This window comes from Chelmon rostratus, chromosome 10 (genome assembly GCF_017976325.1).
Source record: "Chelmon rostratus isolate fCheRos1 chromosome 10, fCheRos1.pri, whole genome shotgun sequence".
NCBI lineage: Eukaryota > Metazoa > Chordata > Actinopteri > Chaetodontiformes > Chaetodontidae > Chelmon > Chelmon rostratus.
Window position 1 is genome coordinate 14,939,851 of NC_055667.1, and position 23,051 is coordinate 14,962,901.

Consider the following 23,051-nt stretch of genomic DNA (forward strand, 5'->3'; position numbering starts at 1 on the left):
AGGGAGGGGATGTCTCCCATGGGGGAAAGCGCACACTCCCAGCAGCCTTCAGGCTGATCTCATCCTGCCTATCCTAATGCTTTAATTAAGGAACTGGTCAATAGCAAAGAGGAAGGTGCTAAAGGGTATGATCTGTACTTCCTAACGTACGACTGATGTGGCAATACCTATGCAGGCAGAATGACGGGGCAGTGTGCTTGAAGAAATTCTTTCCTCCTCTCTGAGGAATGTGTGTATCAGCTATCAACACACACTTTTACGCCTGTTTAAAGTTGGATTACCCACTTTGACAATACTTCTCAACAGCAACATTTGTAACAAATTATATTTATTATGTATATTTATTAGTTACAACCCCGATTCCACAAAAACTGTAAAACACAAATAAACAGAATGTGATCATTTGCTGATCCTTTTTGTCGTGTACTCAACTGAAAACAGTGCAAAGACAATATATTTAATGCTTTACCTCATCAGCTTCATTGATTTTTGTAAATACATGTTTCAAGCAACACGTTTCAAACAAGTTGGGACAGGAGCAACCAAAGACTCGGAAAGTTATGGAATCCTCTAAAAACACCTGTTTGGATCAGTCCACAGGTAACAGGTGAGAGTATCATGATTGGGTTTGAAAGGAGCTGGCAGGAAAGACTCAGTCGAGCACAAGCGAGGATGGAGCGAGCTTCACCGCTTCGTGAGACACATGATTGTATAAACGAGGCTGCTACATGGGATCAGCAACACTTCCTAAAACTGTCAGCGAAACATATTGTTTGTGTTCTGTTTTTCTTTATTTTTCACACAGCTTTTACACACGCATTTTTTAGAATCAGAATCAAGGCTGACGGCTGTGTATTATTAGCAAGTTTTGCAAACAAATTGGATTTGCAAACTCATAAAATGTGACTTTTTTTTAAACCTAGACTGCATGTACGTGAATTTCTACTTTTCTTTGCAAGTTCCAACTAAGGGAATGCAACATCAAACCCGGGTCATATAGTTCCAACCAGCTCCAGGCTCTGATGTCAGTGATGTTCATCTGTTGCCTTGGATTAATCAATCACTAAATAAAAGCTCCTAAAAACTACAGAGCACTTGTCTTTGCACATTTCCATCTGTTTCTTGCTGTGTGAAGCGATGTTGTGAACTGACAGAAACTAAGGACGCACCTCCCTCTTGTGGTGCAGACGAGGCTTTGTATACACCCACTGAAGTGACACAACTGACTTGCAGCGTTTAGTTGTGTCAGCTGATTAATTGATGGTGATTAAAAGAGAAAATAATCCCTGACAATTTTCATTATAAATTAATTGCTACGATTTTGTTATCAACCAAAAAAAAACGTGCGTTTGCTGATCGCAGCTTCTCAAATGTGAGGATTTTGATCACAAATGTGAGTAGATTGATCACAAAACAGCTTAAATTTGTAGCTCATTTGAAAAAAAAAAAAAAAATGCATTAATCCAAAAATTGGTATTCAGGCCAAATGCAAGTGGAGACTGGAGTTGATTCTCCTTTTCACTGATCTCACTGCTCCTATTTTCTGCACACCTGCGTCCCAAAACTCTCATGTGTGCAGTAGGAACGATGTTCTGCCATTTTATTAACCGTCATTGAGAGTAAGGATTGTCTGATCTCATTCACGACAATTGTTCGCAGAATTGATTTTCCCCTCGACGGATTAAGTATTTCTTCTTAATTCTTTGTTGTTTTTATCATCCAGAGCATTGTGTGATAATTTTGAATTATCGCCAATCTGGAAACATTTTAAAATCTTTCTATAATCTTCATTACTGTGCTAGAGAGAAAATTGCCCCTCATATGGTCATGGATGCCATCTGCTGACATGGTTGGTGCATTACATATTTCTGAAATGTTCTGTCTTTCTAGCCTCGAAAATTCAGAAAGTAATGTGCCATGTGAGGCCAAATAATTAATAATTATTAAATAATAACTCATCTTATGTTGACTTGGGCTCAGTAGAAAACTACTGACATGCGTCACAATAATTCATGGGTACTTCAAGCTGCCAAGCCCTCAGAACATACCAGAATTCACTTTCTATAAAACAAATGAAAAAAGGAAATCTGGATCCTTAAAAAACTCACCAGAACCAGTGTTGCAGAAAAGGTGAACAGCATGCATTTGTTTAAAAAGTGGAACAGCTTTATTGAGACTTGGGGCCCTAAAACTCCATTACAAGCGCCATACTACAGTATGATTGAGTCAAAACTGATTTCACTCCTGAAATGAAAATAGGTGGGTCTCACATAAAAAAAAACCTTTACCAAAACAAAATGTATACAAGATCCTCCAACAAACACATGCAAAAGAAAAATACAAAATATGCCGACTAATCATGGCTGCTATACTAAAAGGGCAAGAGTGGCGGTTTTTACTTTACTCCGAACAGCAAGCTTATGGATGACTTGCTGCAGCTGTCATAAGAAATCATCAGACTAAGGACTATAACTTTGTAAATACTTTGATTTTCTGTTGGAGTGTAGGTCCCATACATACTATTTTCTACCCCTAATACAATTTAAATATATATTAACTTCATTAAAAGTAGACAAGTAAGTGGTGGGCCCCAAACTCCTTTCACATAATCTAACAACAGAAGTACCACTCTACAATACAATCCTCTACAACTGCGCTAACATCTTCAGTCCAGTGTTTACAGTCTGATTTCATGGTACAGAGGCCTGAACGTGACATAATGTAGGCTATAATCACACAAAACACCACGTGGACCTTAAATTTCCCCGTCCACTGCGAACAATTAGTCACCTTCACTGAAGATGCTCAGGGTGAAACTACACATGAAATGACATGGCACTGTGTTCAGACCACATTCAGTCAGGTCGAGACGGAGGTGAGCCCTAAAGAAAAAAAAAAAAAGCCAAATTATACTTCCAACTGTTTGACCTGTTCTGGGACGTTATCAGGAACAATGAATTAAACGCTGACTCAGCCTCACTCACCACACTTACTTCTGAAAGGACGGAAGTTTTAAAGTCAGAAGAATCTGAATTCAGAGCAGGAAAAAAATATGACTGACAGTGGTTTCTATGAACTGAGAGACAGTAAACATAATGCATTTATGTTGGGGGGGTTATTATAGAAGAAGCACTTTAGAAAACATCTCATCGCCTTAACAGGTGGTTCCAACGTCCAGTTAATGTTATAAAAAAAGCTCAATTTACTCAAGAGCATCAAAAACTCTGGACTCTTCCTACAAAAGCTGTCAGCCTTCTACTGTGTTTCAACCAGCGTAGCCTATTAACAACCAGGACAAATTCCCTTTAAAACAAGGTAGACCAGTGAATGTGTGAGCCAACAGTCGATACACAACTTAACTAATACCAAGATTAGTTGAAAATGTAACATCTCAGGAGCATCTAGACAACCTGTAGTGTTTTTCATCCTCACCAACAGAGCTGCATCTGTAGTTATTCCATCAGTCAAACAAATAGCTGGAAAGAAATTATTTTAGATCCATTTAAGACTTGTGTATTGAGGGAAAAAAAGGCTTGTACATGAATTAAAAACGGACGACTAGTTTGTATTTTACTCTGTAATAAGCTCCTTAGTTTAGGTCAGTGTTATCAAAAGCTACATTTAATTTAACTTGTGTTATTCACACAACACCTACAGTTCTGGATAGGTGGCTAATTACTCCGTCAAGGCAGCACGGACCACAAGTCTGCTGTGATCCTCTGCTCATGAGCAGCAGCATGAGGAACACAAAATGAGTAGGACTTCAACACTAAAAAGCTCCACGGTTCTGTCGGCGTCCATTGGTGAACTGTCCGTATTTAGTCGAGGGCCTCACCGGGGTTGATCAGGACGCCTAAGAGGGGCTGCACGAAACACTGATGTTCATTGTAGTCAAAAATACTTGCAATCCCTTGGCAGCAACACCAAGAAATAACTGTAACATCTCGGATTAAAAGAAGATGTGTGCGTTCATTTCATTCAGTTATTGTCGTAACACGGCAACAGTAATATGTAATACCATGACCTGCTGTCCAAGATCGGGAATCAGTCCTTCGTCTTTTGCCAGTATTGTGAACATAACAGTAGATTTTTAAAAAAGTACAAAAATCTGCTATAAAGCTCTATGAAGGAGCGCAAACTAAAGTTTGGTTGTGTTTAAGCTAGGCTGTTTCCAGGTTACAGCGCTGTTGAGCTCCAACGTGCGACGACACTGAGCTGCAGGCTGCTGTTGTCTGTCGGGTCTCTGTGGGAGGCTGCGGGTCAGACGGTCAGCCGGTTGTTGGAAGGCTGTAGGGGGCTCCAGGAAGCTGGGTGGGCAGATGTGTCCTGTGAGTACTGGCTTTCCTCTTTGCTCATCCCGACTGTACATAGCCGCCGGTGTCTCAGCAGTCTGTCTGTCCGTGAGAAGTTCTGGAGCCAGGCAAACAAAAATGTGTGTTTCGGTCAAAGTTAGCGGAGCAATGCTACTACACTAAGACAGACGGATTTGTTTAATGCTGTGAGATACTGACTGATATGCAGGAATCCAAAAGTGCATGTAAAGCATATAAGCTATGCTGACACAGTGGCTAACTAACCTGGTGGCAGCGATCACACTGGTACGGCTTCTCTCCACTGTGCACCCTCTTGTGTCTGTCCAGGTGGTAACGCTGAATGAACCGCATGTCACACGCGTCGCAAGCGAATGGCTTTTCTCCTGTGAACGAGCACAGGTGGAGCCAGTTATCAACATTTATCAAGACTCACAGCATATTTCACTGGATGTGATACACTTTTTATAATGCATTATTAAATTAATTTGGAATTAGAATCAAACAAAAGGGCACCAGAAATAGATTCACAAAGTAGGAAAAAGGTTGAAAAACAAAGTCTTTATAACAAATTCAAAAGATCCCATTCCTCAACAAAAAACACAAAAGTCCCACTTTCTAACTTAAAACAACTCAGATGGTGAGTCCATGGTCTGTTCTGTACTTTAATCCAAGCAAATGGAGCTTCAAAAGGTCACCTGAGGTCCACTGTCTGAATAGTTGCCCCATTGCTCATTACACCACCCTGTTTCCATATCTAGTTACTACATGGACAGGAGTGACAGACCACACTGAAGTGAAGGTGTGAGCTGCGAGTTCTCACCTGTATGTGTAAGTATGTGTCGCTTGAGGTGGTAGCTACTCCGGAAAGCTCCATAGCAGTGGTCACAGATGAAGTTCTTCTGGACTTTCAAGGAACTGTCATCATCCATATTGATCGGTGAGAGTAAATGCTGACAACAGTAACAAAATAAGAAGGAAGTGAATTGAACATATGCACATACCCTACACTTTCAAAGTGCAGCTATGAAACCGTCCTCACCTCCACTTTTACTTTGTTGGAGGAGCCAGATTTTTTGTGCTTCTTCTTGGGTTGCATGTTCTGGTTTGCCTGCATGTCCTTCCCGTCCATCATTCTTGCTGAGTGATAATCCCCGTCCTTTCGGATGAGCTTTTGAAGACAAGAATGGTGGCAGGTAAACTGTGCTGCACCACACTGTTAACAGCTATTTTTTGTGGTACATGCCAAAATATACTAGATCGCAATCAAGCAGCAAAGACATATTCACACATACAGGGCAACACTTCGCTTTTAAGGGCTGTAAATCTTTGACAATAAACTTGCTGACAGTTTCCCTCGTCTTGCGATGGAGAGTAAGTTGGACTTGAGTGTCTGACTATCCACTGACGCAGCTGCTGCTGCTGCTGTGTAACGGACGCTGTCTATGCAATTATTTAGGAACATAAATTGAATGATAATAGATAAAAGTGCTTAAAACTGATACCAATTGTGTCCTGAGGTAATGATGTATAATCACATAATACAACTCCAATGCAAGAATGAGTGGTACCTGTTTTCAGCCTTTGAGTTTTAAGTGTAATTAATTTTACTTTCACTGCTATAACATCTGTCTATTAACAACTTAAATTTTGTTCATGTAAGGAAACCTATGGAGATCACAGCTGTAACAGGCCCTCTGAGTAACCCTGTCCAGTGTTCCCTCTCTTTTACCAGGGGTGGACAGCTGCCGGCTGAAGGCTGGCCCATGTGGCTGTGGTGGGCTTGTCCATGGTGAACCTGGTGTCCATGGTGGTTGTGAGAGTGTTGCGAGTGGGTTTGATGGCTCTCAGGACTGGCCCTGTGCCCTTGACCCAAGGGTGACATCATCTTCTTCTGGCCTGGGATGTTGTTGGCTTGCATGAGGGCCATGCTGGACAGCACCGCCTCGCAGCCCAGCAACCCAGCCTGGCAACACAAACAGCATGTCAGAGCAGAAAGAGGGGGCCAGAGGACTCCTCACAGAGACAAGGAGTCAGGATAAAGAGAGGTAGTTGAGTAATGGGAGTAACAGAGAAGTGCACTGGCATCATGACGGTGATTCTGGAGGTGAAGAGACTTCCACTGACCCATTTCATATGGTCTCGCACAGAGTTGTTGGAATGGTGTGTCATCGCCGTGGTATGAATGCGTGTGTGTTTGGGGGAAACAGAGGGGGCTTCACTCAGGATGAGGGGTAACAGAAGAGACCACACCCACACAAATCATCAGGGGCCAAAGCCTGAAAGTAGAGGCACGACAACATAAGGCTAACATTTTCACTCGCTGGAGTCAGCAGCTGGAGAACCGGGCCGATCCCATTTAGATTTCACAAATCACCAAATAGGGATATATGACCAGAAATTTAGATCCAGCATTGATGTGTACATCAGGCAAGAAAGCCCCAATGGTTTGGTGCATGGCACGTTTTCCATGGGTGACAGAAAACATGACAGGAAGATTAGAGAAAAATAATGATATCCGATGGGAAAAATGGGAACAGTCTTCAAAAAGAATAAATACATATATGTAGGTATGATACGTTCATCCAACAAATGCTTCATACGTGAGGTGAGACTGAAATATATACAAGTATCCAAACAATGTTTTGTAAGCTTCTGTTTGAGGGCAGCAAGTGAACTGTAAAACACAATCTAATCTATCTTCAATTGTTAAAGGTATCTTTAAATGGAATGCAGGCAATATGTGATGTTTTCTAAACTGGCTAGTTTGTCCTAATATAACTGTGGACGCCTGATAAACTGACTCTTTAAAGCACACTCATGCAGATAATGGTATAAATAAGTCTTCATCAAAGACAGTTGTATTGATTTTTGCCCAAGTAATGTTTCATGGCACAAACCGACGAATGAATCACTGGGCTGTCAAATAGTTTAGTAGTCAAACACTATACAGTGAACTGGTTTGAGGCAATGACGTCTGGCATTGAGGCTGCAGATGACGATTTAAACTCAGTGACTAGTGATGCAAATTTGCATGGCCAAACTTAATTCAGGATGAAAATATATAATTTCCTCAGCAGTTCCATGCTCAGTGTGACTGGTTCAACAAATTGTGTTGAATTTGGACAACAGGACCAACTCCTAGTTAGAGTTCAGGTTTTGCGTTCCATCAAAGGCTTGCCAAAGTATGTCATTTGTAGATCTGCCAATAAAACATGTCTGTAATCGATATTGCAGCTCGATATTGCAAACTACACAATTCCTGCTCCTTATTATCACAAAGTGGAGAACTATGGCAGAAAAACAGCAGCCTCTCATGCACCACATGTAAAAGATTAATCAGGGCAAGCAGCAGTTTGGCCTTAAAGGAAATGAGCAGGAACTCAACAGTAGCATCCATGGCAGCGGAGGGCAGATGATTTTATAGAAACACACACATTTCCATGACAACAAGGCATATTAGCATAAAGCCACAACATAACTGACACGAAAGAATATTCCATAGAGAGCGTTTTAAATACTGCAGTGTTAACGTTATGTGTTAACCCCAAACAGGCTGCAAATTAAAATCTAAAGCACATAAATACAGGCCACACACAAAACCTGTGAGAGTAAGCAAACAATGATATTGATCGGGTGATTCTCTACTTTAGTAGAACATGTTTGCTTTGATTAAATCCATTTATCTTTAAGCCGAAAAGCATTTATGCTCTGAGCCACTTTCAGTTGTCAGCATGTGGTTTCTGTGATCTTGCAGAACTCGTTTACAGAATGATTTCAGATCAGCACCAGTGAGCTAGCTAGCGACTTATCCTGAAAACGTTTGATTCCCTGACGGAAAAGTGAGCTTTATGAGTCAAACGGGGCTGCAGCGCGATCAAGAGCACACTGGTAAGGCAGTTTTATTTCTCTAGTGCAGATATTTAGAGTATCGATTAAAAGTATGGACAGAGTAGATGCTAAACGCAACGGAAAATGCTAGCCTGCTAGCTAGCCAGTAGTTGGGTTATGGGACAACTCCTGTATGACTGAACCCCCACCCCCCGCCCCAGACAACACAACAACAGCCAGCCAGGGTGTGCAGGCTCAGCGCCGACCGCAAAATAACAGCTCCCTCACCGGCTCCAGCCGTTAGAAAGAGACAACGGGCAGATTATAATACGCTTAAAGAGCCGCAAGTGGAAGACGCTGGAAAATCGTACGCTTACCTTTCGACTTTAACAGTTTTGAGGGTTATTATTTCTTGTCGCACTTCCAATTTTTTCTCAGTTTACAAACACTGACAGGAAACGCCACCGGAAGTGCTCACCGGGGAGAGCGGTGATTGGTCAGGCGCCATGACACGTGACTGAAGCGGACTGACCCACATTTGCGGCCATAATTGTGAGGGATTATAGCAATCACTTGATTAATTGATCGACAGATAGTTAAATTAACAATTTTTTAAAACTATTTTGATAACCGAACAAACATTTAAGTCGTACTTTGAAGGCAAAACTACCAAATATCTGATGGTTCCTGGTTCTCCAGTGTGAGAGTTTGTTCCTGCCCCAGTCTTACACTGTAATCAATTAAAGACCATTTGATTTAAGACTGTTTGACAAGACATTTGAAGCCACCACCTTGGCCACTGGTCCTTTTCTGATGTTTTATAAACCTAAACAGTAATGAAGTTAATGGCAGACGAGAGTTGCATTAGCTATCATGTGTGTCCCTGATATCTCTGAATCCAGGGGTTACAGACCTTCCATTCATTAACTCTAAGATGGACAAAAAATAAATATAAAAGCATACATCCTCACAATGAGTAGGTTAGCAATAATGGTTTCAAAAAAGTGTCTTATGAATTGATTTCAGTACATTGTTTATTCATTGGACATGTGTCAAAACATTGTTAAAATAAAGCCCATTGTTTATTTATGCATTCATATTTTGGTCCATGGTCCTCAGATTTCAGAGTATTGTATCTCTTGTTATGACAGCCGTCTATATGAAGCCAATCACATTGCTCAGCTGGTACAGTGAGATTGTTTGTTATAATCTGTGAAATTACAACAGCAGGATTTGTGAACTGCCTTGAAGTCCAGACAGATGAGGGATGTGCATCTTATAAACTGCGTTTTTGTTCACAAATCGTTCCCCAGTCTTTCAATTTCATCGAGAAAGAAGTCCATATCTGTCTGGGAAACCAGCGGAGAGAAAACAATCACTCTGAAAAAGTTGACCTTGTTTTCCAAAGGTTGGTAGCCCACCATCATAGTGCCTTGTTTCATCATGCGCTCCTTGATGACTGGAGCTACCTATTAACAAGAAAAAAAAAAGAAAAAGAAAAAGAACACACTCAGAGTTAACTGTGAGATTCATAGGTGCTGCACAGAAGTACTGGAAGATAATGGCCTCCATGTATTTTGACACGGCATGCAAGCTGATTGATGAAAATCTGAATGCTTAATGTGTGTTTGCAACAAAGACAGGGAATTAAAAATCAAAATCATGGAGACTTTAGTGTTTATGTTCCCGGTGCACTGATGTAAAACAGAAACTTACTTTTGCCAGTCTGTCCTGGTAATCTGCATTTCCTTCCTTTCCCCTCATACTGGGTGGTATAAACCAGAAGCAAACATTCACAAACTCCGGCTGACCATGGAGACAAATACAGACAAGCAATCAAAAATTTAGCAGGGAAAAACAACTCGTCTTTCTCAGTATGCTTGAAACATTTACTTACCTCACGCAAAAGACGAAACCCTTCTCTTTTCTTCATCTGCTCCACCAGATACCTGCAGGAAAAATAATTTTTTACTTCAAGATCACAACTCATCTCATACTTTGTTTAAAAACCTGAGTAGGTGTTTACTTATTTAAAAATGAAGGTAGTGATGATAATCCTCCAGCTGTTTTAGAAAAGATTCAATTTTAAACAACAATGAAAAAAGATGTCAAAGTAGCCTAGGTGTAAGTTAACCTGCTGTGTAAGATGGACCAAAATGTTCCCTCTTCCTGGAGGCTTATATTCAGAAAAATCTACATAAAAACAGCCAACTTACTGATAAAAGGGGGGATTATCACGACATGCAAAAACTAGAGTAGATGAATAGCGGTGCTTTTAAATTATTCACCTTGAAGATGAGATCATTTGGAGTTTACTGTGATGTGCTACAGTTGCATGCCTCATTTACCTAACATGGAAAAAAGCTTTGTCTACACGTTCTGCAAAGCCAGTGGAGCCAACAGCCTTCCACATCAACCATAACTTCAGACAGTCAACCTTGCGACTGCACTGCACTGACTTATCCCCGATGTCCAGATTCACATCATAGAACTTATCTTGCTGGAAGAGGTATGTGGCGTTGGCGCTGTGGCACTGCTTCAGCAAGTTCTGAGGACAAGCACAAGTTCGTGATTGTCAAAGATTTTTGAAAAAGTAACAAGAAACTACTTGTTGTAGTGATGTGCATCAGTTAATTCTGGAGCCAAACCGTGGTGTCTTGTAGCAGCAGGACAGAACACTGCAGGCCGGCTACCAGCATCTTGTGTGGATTCCAGGCTACTGAATTTGCTCTTGTCAAACACACACACACACACAGATACAAAAACACGCACGTAATAAACAATACAGTGATACGTCTTGTGCAGGCAAAATGTTGCCTTCCTCATAAAGGAAAACGCGCATTGATACCTGTCCACCCCTTTCATCAGATGTCTGTGTTGTTTGGAAAAGAGCACACTCCCTCCCCAGGCAGCCTGAAAACACACAACGAAACCTGCGCTCTTAAATTTCAACAAACACAACAGAAGCTTCACAAAGCAAAGGCTGGTCAACACACGTGGATTGTCTTCCACAGGAGGACTCACATCTACGTGCATCCAGAGCTTGTGTTTCTCACAGACATCAGCGATGCAGTCCAGTGGGTCAAACGCGCCCTGCACCGTGGTCCCTGATGTGCAGCTAACAAGAAACGGCACTGCACCCTGGTAGAATCAAACTGAAAGTAAGCACTGCTTTCTTGCACTCTGTGCTTTGTGGTGTGCAGGATGAAGAAAATGCACACATTTCATGGTTATTTATTCTATTTCTCACGGATAATCATCAAAATCAATAGAAGTGCCCCTAAGCAAGCAATATCATATATCTGATGTTTCTGAGGACTTACTAAGCATTGGTGAATTTACCTGAGATTTTGCCAGCTTTATCTTTTCTTCAAGGTCCTCTGGAATCATGCGGCCTCTGAAGTGCACAAGAGAGTGTAGATAAAAGGCAAAAAAAGTGAGCAAGTTATCCATTTGACTGTATAGAACCCTGAGATTCATAATGAATAAGGCTGCATAAAAACATATAAAACATCAGAAAAATTAAATTAAGAAAATGAGCAATATGATATCCCCAGAGCCCACAGAAATGTCTTCAAATCGCTTGTTTTAGCTATTCTTACCTATCTATTTTGTATTTATTTTATTAATCTATTTTGACTTGAACAATTCACTGATTCTGAAAATTGATTGACTAATTAGTCAATCAATTGTTTCAGCTCTTAAAATCAACAATACGTTACCCATCATCCACTTTCACCAAGATGACATTGTCTGTCCCAATGCCAAGAAAGGCAGCCCCTTTCTTCACAGAGTAATGGCTCTGGCAAAACACGAGAATACATCTTTCAATCATAGTTATGTAGAGACAACACATAAGCTACAGCGTGATCCTCAATAAACATCTCTTATAAAGTGCCATCACTCCCTCTGACAAACAGTGTTTAACAAACTGACCTCTGGAGATGTAAAGACGGTAAGTCGTGGGAGACCCCACAGCCCCTGGCTTTTGACCTCTGGGAAGAGTCTGTAGCGTGCAAGGTTCATGGCGTACATGTTAGAGGTGGAACCACCAGGGCAGAAAATACCATCACCCTCTGTCCAGCCAACCAGCTGGCGCAGCCCTCGCAGCACCTCAGTCTCCATCAGCACAAACACCGGGGCCACCTCATAGGTGAAGCTGCAGTTCACACACAAAATGTCCTTGTAATTCCATTACAAGTAAAAGTTCTGCATTAAAAACGTTACATATGTAAAAGTAAAGAGGTATTATCAGCAAACTGTACTTCAAGTGTCAGAAGTATGCAGAGGTGCTCATAATCAATAATATATTATTGGATATACTACACACTACATGACTGGTCAGTTTAAAAGTAAAGCACTGCATTGTATATTGTGAGATCCTCATAGGTTTCATTAAGTAAAATCTTAATCTGAAAAATAATTAGTAACTAAAGCTTCCAGATACATGTTGTGCAGTAAAAAGCCCAATGTTCCTCTCAGAACTGTAGTGGAGTAAAGTACAAAATGACAGCAAATACTCAAGTACCTAAAAATTGTACTTGACTACAGCACTTTTGAAGTACTTTTACTTCCCTACACTGTTTCAATTGTTTGCTACTTTCTAAATGTTTTACATTTATTTGACTTGTTACTTTCCAGATTCAAGGACAAAACACGTGATAATAACCACGTTAACAACATTAGCATGCTTTGCTAATGCTTTGCTGATGTTTATACATCAATGACAAGAATAATACGATCACCTAAAATATAAAATAATATGACACTGGGCCATTCTTAAGTCAAATTTGGAAGGGGGGACTTTTACATGTAACAGAATATTATTAGAGCAGTTATTGCTACTTAACTTAAGTGGAAGATCCGAAGACTTCTTCCACCACTACCTAAGATAGTCACATGACCTTATTTTTTGTATTCCTTGCATCCTATTTACACAGACTAATTTGTCCATTCCCTGTTTAATTATGTGCTTATATGCTTTTGTTATATTCCTACAGGTTAGTGTTGAGAGCCTCAGTGAGAAATCTTCCAGCCAAGGCATGATAGTCCACCCCGGCAAACTGCTGATTGAAAAAACGTGGGTGACCTGAAATAAACAGGAAAAGTCTGGTCATGAAAGAACATCTAATATTCATTCAGTCAAAATAAATGTCCCTGGCAGTCTTACTGGTCTTGACGCTGTACTTGGCGACATCTTTTACTCTCTGCAGGAGCCTGTGTTGTGGTTCTCCTGTGGCCCTCAGCTCCAGATCCAGCAGCCGAGCCAGGTCCTCCGGTTCTTTCCACTCACAAACCTGCAGGAGGGAAACGTGCATTATGAGTTTTGTTCAGAACGCTCACTGTAATTTGACACTGCTGTGATTTCAAGCTTCGCGAGAGACCTTTTGTTTGACGTCTGTGCCCTTGCAGAGCACCTCCTCCATAATAATTTTGAAGGCTTCGTTCAAGAAGAGTCGGCCCTCAGAATGATCAATAAGAGGCTCATTCAGGTCATGGAGATTAGCTGGTTCCTCTACCTGCCCATCCGCTGCTGTTAGAACAGGTAAGCACATAAACAAACACTTCCAAAAGTCAGGAGTTACAAACAAGAACTTTCATATAGAGCACACTGTACTTACACGAGAGTGGGAACATGTTTGCCATAGCACACGCTTTTGAAAAGCTGCTGGATCTCTGTTGTGTGTGGCTGTGCTGACAAGGCAGACAGCAGAGAATGGCTATGAAGCAACAGCACAGCACAGCAGGAGTGGGAGGGAGTCGACCTTTGTCCCAGAATAAGTTAACTAATGTCTGAGATGAAGGGAAGGAATGGGAGGCACATTAAGAGAATATGGCAATGTCTGATTTATGAGTTTCAGCCACAAAAATGAATTTCTCATGAATGAATGTGCATTTCATTCACTGATTCTCATGGCAGCCTCTTTAAAACCTTATTGACAAGAGTATCAGATTAACTTGGATCTAAGAGGCAGAAACTGTGGTATTATGAGTTTATTCAGGGTGTTGTGGAACATATGCACTGCTACATGTTCTCTATTGACCTAATATATGTAGGTCAATAGAGAACATGTCAGTGTGACTGTAGTGACTTGTAATCTGCACATTCAGAGAAAATTACATTTTCTCCCACAAAAATGTAGAGTTGAGCGAAACATTAAAGAAAACGAAAAAATATAGGAATAAAATTTCATGCTGGTCTTTAAATGCCCCAGTGCATTTACATTAAAATGAAAGGAGTTTTCCCCAATCCTTTCTTGAATAAAAGGATAACGAAAATCAATAACTGCAGACACAATCAATAAATAAAAAAGACAAAACAAAACTCTGTTTTTTATATTATCCTAATAAAAGCTGCACTATCATAGAAAGGTAGTATAATGATAAGTATACCACTGTCTTTGAACACAAGGCCTCTTGCTCAATGGTACTGTAGGGAAATTCCATAACGTAGTAAAGTCTTCAAGCATTGTTTTTCCCTGAGAGGGAACGGCAGTGTCTATGATAAGGACAGGGCTGAACAATATGCAAAAAAAACCCATCAGGAGTCAGGATTTTAGTGGGAACAGTAAGTTTTGCATTTCATTTTCACTGAAAAAAATAGGAAAATGACAATGATGTGATTTCTGCTGGGGTCTGTACCAAACAAGCATGTTCCCTTGGGTCTGGAGAAAATGATTTGCAGGCTGAAGCATCTGTGTAGCACCGCAATGCCTCATGTATAATGGTATGTTCGGGCATACTGTACTTATATCAACCAACTGCAGCTACTGAGCCTCCTTTTGATAATATCTCAATTAATTGTTCACCCCTTGATGAGAAACACACTCATTTCCAGGAAGAATCCCTCAAAAAGGGTTTCAGTGCCAGCAGGTAGCAGAAGGCCTCAGTCAGTCTCCACCAGAAAGTCAATGCTTTCAGGAGGCAGCGCCCAGTCTTTCTGACTGAGCAGGGAGTGCAGGTGAGCAGCAGTGGCTTTTTCCCTCTGGCAGCTACGCCAGTAGCGCAGCATAGCAAACACCCGCTCCACATGGAGCGAATGATCCTCTTCAATCTGTTCCAGCTTCACAGAAGGGATGTCCAGCGCCAGTCTGCCAATCTCCCTCCAGGATCTGCCAATGGTACGAGCCACAGTCATCAGCTGCTTCTCCTTCACCAAGTGAGAGCCTGTGCCATTAGACAGAGGCAGGTAAAGTAGGTGACAGTCTCTACAATCAGGAATAGCTGTGAGTGTAGTGTAACCCACCATTGTTGCAGATCTTTTTGGGTGGGAAGATCTCTTGTAATTCAGGAGCTGTTTGTCTCTTTCTTGATGTTTGTTTGTTGCCTTGTAAATGGAGAAAACTTTTAAATTTAAAATAAAAATCTAACAATGTTTCATGAGATTGCTGACAACACTGAGCAGACTTTATTCTACCTGAAGACAGTGTGTTGACTTGCAGATCTTTAATAAAGCGAAGCATTGGGAAGGTTTCCTGCAGGGCCTGGTTGTTCAGTAGTTCCAGCAGACCCTGTGCTGCTTCAGGCCCCCTCTGGATGATGTGATCCAGCAGGTCTGTAACCTTCTCACTGGGAATACGGCAAGCTTTCACCTGCTGGTAGCCGTGAGGAGAGAGCAGACAGCGAGAGTCCGCGTGCTGCAGGACAAAGTCGGCATCAGCACTTAGAATTTCTATCAGCTTGGCCTTCTGGCTTCTGAGGAGCTGGATCTCTGCTGCTGGTTCCTCAGTCATGGCTGAATGTCACTTAATCAGCTCCTGAGAAAATAAAGTGATGATTATTGCAAGCACAGTTCAAATGTGAAATAACTGTAAAACCAATTTTGATTACATTGTCGCAGTTCAACAAAACTCAGTTCTATTTAGTCCTCATGTAATTTTCCGTTTAGATTCTCACAATGAGGCCATGGTGTACTTATTTAAGCAATGAAACATTAACTGTCTTCGATTAACAGATATTATTGATAGGTAACAGATAATACTCACACATTTACTCTTTCCCTGTATACATCAGTAATGTTTGAGGTTCCTGGAAACACAGCTTCTAATGGCAGCCACTCTGCCAAAATCTTGATGAGATATATGTGGCTACAGCAGGTGGGAGGTCTTGACGATGATGCTGTTTACCAGCTCAAATACTGCTTGTTTGTGAACAATATGCACATACAAGCAGAGCCTATTGAAGTTCAACTACAGACCCACTGGTGTGCTCTATTAGTCTGCAGCAAGTCAACAATGCCTGACTGTAAGCTTCATCAAACAAGAGCTAAGAACAATATTCTGAGGACAAACTTCATTCTAGACAATATGTCTTTATGTGATAAAACAGCTTTTTTACATGATGAACCTGCATGACAACAGTATTTATGTGTTGATGTCTGGACTTCCTGGTTTCAACCTGCACAGCATCTGTCGTCCACTCTCTCTCACGCACAATAAGTCCGGCTTTACGGAACAAACTCTTACCATTTACTGTAACACCTGGACTGACACACGGTTATACGCACAGAGCTTTTTGCATACAGACGGAAAACATCTCCCCTGTTTACACGGTCCTGATCACGGCCAACCATTCTCTCCTGCTTCTTTACTCGCGCTGTTTTTTCTTCTTCTCTGCAGCCTTAAATATTTGTTAGCGCCAGCGTTTCACTCCTGTGTGCTTCCCTCCAGTGGATGGATGGTTTAACTGCAGTAAGCCGCCAAGGTTGAGGGGATTTGGTGACACCTGGTGGAAGTGATGACACATTGAACTCAGTAGTGAGAAAAGAACTGAGAGCTTTTATGTAATTAAAGAAAAGATAAGAAAAGGAACTATTTGAATGAAATAAATAAAATAAGAAGAAAAAAATCACACAAGAGTTTAAAGAAATTAAACAGGTGACTTTGAAAAATAAATGTGCCATATATACAGAAACTATAGACTATATAAGTGAACTGTACAAATATCTGTACAAAACAAGTCCAGCAGTGAATTATATATATAAAATGAATATATTAGTATAGGTATGAAAAAGTACAATATTCGAAGTAGTAGTAGTAAAAGTACAATGATAATGTGATATGTGTATATAATATACAAACCCTATACAGTAATATTACAATGCTTTGACGTATATATAATAGAAATAAAATACAATAATGTGATATATCTTACAATAAAATGCATTAATAAGTTATATAATATAATATAATTAAAATAATGTTATCATTTAGTTTTAGTAATCAGGGATGCTGCAATGTTCTTCACTTTGGTCTCAAAAGTGTTTAATTACTGATGCATTATTAATGTGTAAGCAGCATCCATCATCTCTCTCTCTCTCTCTCTCTCTATCTATCTATCTATCTATCTATTTATCTATCTATCTATCTATCTATCTATCTATCTATCTATCTATCTATCTATCTATCTATCTATCTATCTATCTATCTATCTATCTATCTATGCGATGGTATGGATGTGTAATGCTGTTTCACTGAAATTAACTCAAATTCCTTCACCACAAAACAAACACCAACCGTTGTTGTTATTCATTTAAACTGTACACTAACTGATTTCTCTGCCTGGGCACACCTTGTCAAAACAAAATGCTCAAACATTCATGTCAACGCGGAGAAATGTGTTGTTGTTCACATTGTGGCAGCGGAACGCTGTAAACATGGAAATTAATATTTGATTGCTTTGTTTGAGCAGAAAAGTATTTGCTGCATGAATACCAAACACAAGTTGTGTGTGTGTGTGTGTGTGTGTGTGTGTGTGTGTGTGTGTGTGTGTGTGTGTGTGTGTGTATTCACAGGTACATGCAAAGCAATGTGGATGTTGTAGGATATACAGCACATGTGAGTCCAGTCTGTCATTTCAGAGAAAAGGCCTCCGACTGTTACCGGACAACAATTATCAGCGACCACTGGTCACACATCTTCTTAGCCTGTTTACTCAGCTTCAGCTCCAGGAAATGACAAATCAATATCTTATTCCTGGACAGATATTTGCTTTGCGTGAGAGGAAAAGCCTCTCGAGCCCATTTCGTCCACACACAGTATACTCTGAGTCACTGTGTGTATTAGCTGTCTGAATAAATCCAGTTTTCTCTCTGCCTGCAGTGGGTGGAAAGAGGACAGAGAACCATAATTTCCCCTTATCGTTTGTTCTTATCACCCAGGTGAGTCTGCTGTATAACAGAGGAACGCACAATTCATCCATCTTTATGTGCATCTAATGACTTTATCACGCTATATATTTGTATAATGTTCAGACTCGATCTTGAGAAGATACATTGTGAAGATTTAGACAAAGCTGAGATGCACTGATCTGCTGATCTATGAAATTATACACATGTTGACACTCTGGGTAGCTAACTCCAAATGCTGCATAATGCGCCTGTGAAATGTGCACTTAGTCATCTTGCATTACATCACTGCAACACAAGTGGAGCATATTCTGTATGGAACATGAAAATGAACTTACTTTGCCGCTGATCAAGCACAATCCCACTCATACCCTTGTGCTTTTCAGGCCCCATTGCATTCTCTGTCAAGTGGTAAACTCCATTTGCATGAGCGTGCTAGTGGTGGATGGTATAATAGCTCGGACACTCCACAGTGGTGATGGAGAATAATGCAGTTTCCTTATGAGTGGCTCTGCCTCCATTCTACAGACCTCTGCATCTGGAAAATTGGGATTTTCAAGATGGGGGTGTGTGTTTTTATTTATGTATGTATGCAATTCAAGAGTGAGCCACCGTGGCAGCTTATCCCCTCTGTGCTTTAACAGATAAATCATATTTGCATGTCAAGTAACAGACAAGGGAAATCATTTCTACTCATGGTCTTTAACACTCTTTACCACTGGGGACAAAGAGGAGTTGAGTGGGCCAAACATTGCTTTGTGTGCACTTTCACAACATGCATACGGAGGATTGTGTATGCAAAGTCACAAACATGCACATGAACTGAACTCCTTTTCAAGCTGTGGTAAAATCCTTGAAAAAAAAACATGTCTCCTTTGAATAAGCATTCGCTTTACGTGTAGAAAACTCTTTTCCATTCGACTAATTTCCTTGAAACTTAGACTTGAGCCCGCTTTTGCAATGATTCTGCATAAAAGCTCCACTCACAACTTGTATTACTTCCTGTGATGAAAAGGTTTTACCTTAAAGATTTTGTACAAATAGATTCTGGTATAGGAGCAGCATTGATTTTTCCGCTGTAGAATGTGGAGTTTGTATTTGCTGTAGTTCAGCTATGCCTGGACCTTAGAGACTTGACCCTCCCACTCTCGGGGTGGATGGAGGTGCAGCGAGGGGACAGCCATGCATCTGAGGGACTCTGACATGTCTGTTTGTTTAACATGCATTATATATGAAAGACCAGAGTGAGAGAGGAAAGAGCATGGGCAGCAGATCAGAGGGAGAGAGAGGAAGAGAGAGACGCCACTGAAGAGACAGACAGCGGGCAGAGTGTGAGAGAGAGGTCAAAGGAAAGCAGCTTTTCACAGTAGAGTGGACAAGCACTGTAGATGAAAAGCTTCACTTTCCTGCAAAAAGAGGCCAGATTTAGCATTATGAAAGCAGAATAAGGGCAGAGTGCTGAAAAGAACAAAAGTAGAAAAAAAGATTTCAGTAAGGCTCAACTCAGAGCACCTACATAACGCCACCTGAGGTGATATTATCCAACAGACAGGTGTAATATGGTGTCACGTCAGCATGACCATCCACTATCATTCCGCATGTCATATACATTCTCTCAGATCAAATATACTGTTTCAGAAGCTGGTATTCATTATGGTGGAAGACAGTTTGCAGAGGACTTATAGGTTGAGCCTGTAATGTAATTGACGAGTCCATTAATGCTGATAGAAGTGTAAATAATTTAAGTGTGCGTGCGTGTCTCTCTGTGTGTGTGTATGTGTGTGTCTATGCTCCTCAGCACGCCTACTTTAGAGAGGATACTGAAGAACAACAAACACAAAGGCATTTTCCTTCCTTTAAGTATAATGAATGGAAGAGACAGTGTGTCTGACAGACAGAGCAGACACATTCTCAGACTGCATTAAAGCCATGGAGGCGCTGCAGGAGAAAGGGAGGGGTCTGTGCGTTTTGGTGGGTGTGAGATCATCACAGCTGAAGTCACTGGACCCAGGGAGAGGCAGGTGTCAGCATGTCGTACCTGTGGTAATTCAATGAAGTCACCTGTCAGTGTTTTGTCAAGTTAAGTCTGTTTTATTTATTTGGTCCAATATCCCAAGTTTGCCTCAAGAGGCTTTGCAAAGTGTACAGCATGTGACACCCGCTATCCATAGACCCCCGAGACCCTGTTTACGGGATTTAACAAGCCAAATTCCTAGACGAGGGGAAGTCCGAATGATCACATCAAATACAAAATGAACCAAAGAGAGGCAAGAGAAGTTTGATGTGTGTCTACTGCAGTGTGAGTTGACCTCTAGAGGGAGCTCTTGTCATTCTAAAGCATGTTTGAAAGCTCTCAGCTGGCTCCCACACTCAGCTCTTCATTTAAGCAGACCTTTGGTATAATTTCAGCCATTAAGGGAAGACCTGCGAACATCTCTGTTGTTGGGTAAAGGGACACAAGGTCCCTCTGGCGATAGAGGGTGAGCCAGGTTTCCTGAGCTCCCAAAGGAAACCCAGTGGCAAAACAGACCCACACCCTGCTGGCTTTGGGGATTGTTGTGGACTGTCCTAAACTCAGTGACCTCTGTGTAAGAAGTGGAGTGACTGTGTAATGTTTTCTGAGGACATCACACCTAACCTATTGATCCAAGCAAGGGCCACTGTTACCCACTGACTGAACATCAACTAACATCTGCTAATGCATTTAGGGCCCTTGTGGATTTACAGCAACATGAACAATAATGACAACGCTGGACTTGTTTAAACTTACAGGGGAAAACTGGCCAGAGTGTCTTCCCAATGCTGAATGTTCTGTTTCTGATGAGACATTTTAGCAAAGAGCTGTTCAGTCAGTGGGGACATCATTATTTTTACAGTTAAAGGCCAGATTACACATCCTCCCAGCCACATCCAGCCCAGTCACTGTGGTTTCCCGAACAGGTTCACTGCTCATTTCATCAAACACAAACCTGTAAATCCATAATGCATATTGTGAATGGTTAGTATATGCATCTAAAACACTTAATGCCATTAATTTTTCACCTGTGAGAAGGAGCATTCACAAACCTTCTGTGTTCAAACAATTCAAATTACAGTATCTAATGTGTTTTCATAGCATAGTTTGCCCACAGTTTGGAGGATGTGTGTCTCACTGAAGTGTGAGCTAAGCTCTAGTTGATCCCTGTTTGAAGGCTTCTTGTGATTATATTTGTCAGTCAGTCCATAGTTTGGTAATGAGAGGTTTGCAGCTGTACATGAAGTACAGGTGCACATGCCACTGATCTGTCTGCAGTTACTTTACAGCACAAAGTCATCATATTTTGAGAAGGCACTGCTACCTGCCTTTGCCTCTATTCAAAGCTCAACAGCACAGGGAATATGACAAACTACTCAACTGCTGGAGGCTTGTGTTATCTATTTATGCTTGCTGGTTACTTATAAAGCTGTGAACATAAATGAAAGCATTGTGGTATTGTGCGAGTGTGTGTGTGTGAGAGCGTGTGTGTGTATGTGTGTTTGTGTTTTAGTGTGAGCATGTGTGTGTACTTGTAGCTGAACTTACCTGCATGCTATTTAGCTTCCTTATGATTAATGATATGAGGTCAGATACAGAGAATCAAAACAAATAAGAATCAGTTTTTCCAGCCACATAATGCACATAGACACATGCATGTGTACTGCACACATAAAGCACTCATCTACACTCACATACTTATTTGAATTGGTAATACTTTTAGGTCTCAGGTGAAAAGTTCACAGAAGTATTCTATATATATATATTTTATGTTGGATACGCAAACATTTTGCAGGCAAAAAGGGAAATACAGATAATAGAAAGGAAATATTATCGAACCAACTACTTACATTGCTTTCAGCTCTATTTCCTCTTGTTCCATCAAGTGAAGACCAATAGTTTCAAGGCTTAAATTATTCTCAGTGTTCATTATCAACTGAGAGAATCCCATGAACTTTATTGATCTGATCAATACAGGAAAACAGCGCAGTTTGTGACAAAATCAAACCCCATGTTTTTAGTTTCTTTGCCATAAAATTATACGACTGAGCAAACTGTATCTTCGTCTTTCCAGTCAGACCCCCAACCACCATTACCTGCAGACACTCTTTTCTGTTGCAGTTGCTACATCCTAATAACCCCATTAGTGTTGAAATTCTGGTTTAAAGTAGTCCACTGGATATACCATATGCTTGGTGTGTATCTTCCTTATGCGTTTTAACATATCTTGCTCTACATAACTGTTTAAGTGCTGGGAGACAGAGGAGAGACTAATGACTTTGAGTGATTTATGTCTGCGTGAGTGTCTGTGTGTGTATGCTGTAAGTGTGAAAGTGTTGGTGCGTATATCCAAAGCTTCGAGGTGCAGACTATGTCTCTGTGATCTTAAGTGTCTGTGACAGCCGTCACTCTCTCCTGCTGTGTTTCCTCTGCATATTGGTGTGAATATGTGTATTTACGCCTCGGTGTATGGGTGTGTGTATAATAATTGCTGGTAGTCCGGATATGGCAGTGATTCACATCAGAGTGTTGCATCACTCCCCAGTGGAAAGGAAGTCACTGATTCTATTGCAAAAAAAAAAGCTTTGCTTGAAAGCTTTGAAAAAAAGAGATGGATTGAAGTTGGAGAAAAAGAGCGCTATAATATATTATGTCTAATCAAAAGTGTTGGAGTATTTTTTTTTTTTTTATCATCTTCTCCATATTCATTGAGTCCTCACTTCATAGTTTGAGCTGTAGCAATAGTTTGGTGGTAATTTGCCAAATAAAA

General features: G+C 40.8%; 3 protein-coding genes across 6 annotated transcripts; all 3 read right to left on the reverse strand.

Annotated features, from left to right (window-relative positions):
* Window positions 1–1,575: 1,575 nt before the first annotated feature.
* On the reverse strand, window positions 1,576–8,607 carry znf740b (zinc finger protein 740b). Of its 3 annotated transcripts, XM_041945782.1 has the most exons (7): window positions 8,519–8,602; window positions 6,438–6,589; window positions 6,043–6,276; window positions 5,353–5,481; window positions 5,134–5,263; window positions 4,578–4,696; window positions 1,576–4,410 (listed from the first exon to the last, which is right to left on the reverse strand). In XM_041945782.1, the coding sequence occupies exons 2-7, from the start codon at window positions 6,480–6,482 to the stop codon at window positions 4,261–4,263; spliced, it is 807 nt and encodes a 268-aa protein (XP_041801716.1). In that variant the 5' UTR covers window positions 6,483–6,589; window positions 8,519–8,602; the 3' UTR covers window positions 1,576–4,260. The 3 variants fall into 3 exon arrangements, with proteins under 3 accessions (XP_041801716.1, XP_041801715.1, XP_041801717.1); XM_041945781.1 differs by lacking the exon at window positions 8,519–8,602 and having other exon boundaries at window positions 6,438–7,741; XM_041945783.1 differs by lacking the exon at window positions 6,438–6,589 and having other exon boundaries at window positions 1,577–4,410; window positions 8,519–8,607.
* A 560-nt stretch (window positions 8,608–9,167) lies between these two features.
* csad (cysteine sulfinic acid decarboxylase) lies at window positions 9,168–15,031 on the reverse strand. 2 transcript variants are annotated; one of them, XM_041945310.1, is made up of 14 exons: window positions 13,763–15,031; window positions 13,526–13,671; window positions 13,312–13,438; window positions 13,140–13,230; window positions 12,078–12,300; window positions 11,864–11,943; window positions 11,484–11,538; window positions 11,166–11,282; window positions 10,990–11,054; window positions 10,790–10,871; window positions 10,490–10,689; window positions 10,039–10,090; window positions 9,858–9,947; window positions 9,168–9,610 (listed from the first exon to the last, which is right to left on the reverse strand). In XM_041945310.1, exons 1-14 carry the CDS (start codon window positions 13,785–13,787, stop codon window positions 9,437–9,439), a joined length of 1,527 nt encoding a protein of 508 aa, XP_041801244.1. In that variant the 5' UTR covers window positions 13,788–15,031; the 3' UTR covers window positions 9,168–9,436. The 2 variants fall into 2 exon arrangements, with proteins under 2 accessions (XP_041801244.1, XP_041801243.1); XM_041945309.1 differs by having other exon boundaries at window positions 13,526–13,674.
* Window positions 15,032–15,061: 30 nt separating this feature from the next.
* On the reverse strand, window positions 15,062–16,740 carry zgc:174906 (uncharacterized protein LOC571548 homolog). Its single transcript, XM_041945311.1, has 4 exons — window positions 16,127–16,740; window positions 15,559–15,898; window positions 15,388–15,468; window positions 15,062–15,253 (listed from the first exon to the last, which is right to left on the reverse strand). Exons 2-4 carry the CDS (start codon window positions 15,872–15,874, stop codon window positions 15,207–15,209), a joined length of 444 nt encoding a protein of 147 aa, XP_041801245.1. The 5' UTR covers window positions 15,875–15,898; window positions 16,127–16,740; the 3' UTR covers window positions 15,062–15,206.
* Window positions 16,741–23,051: the final 6,311 nt, after the last annotated feature.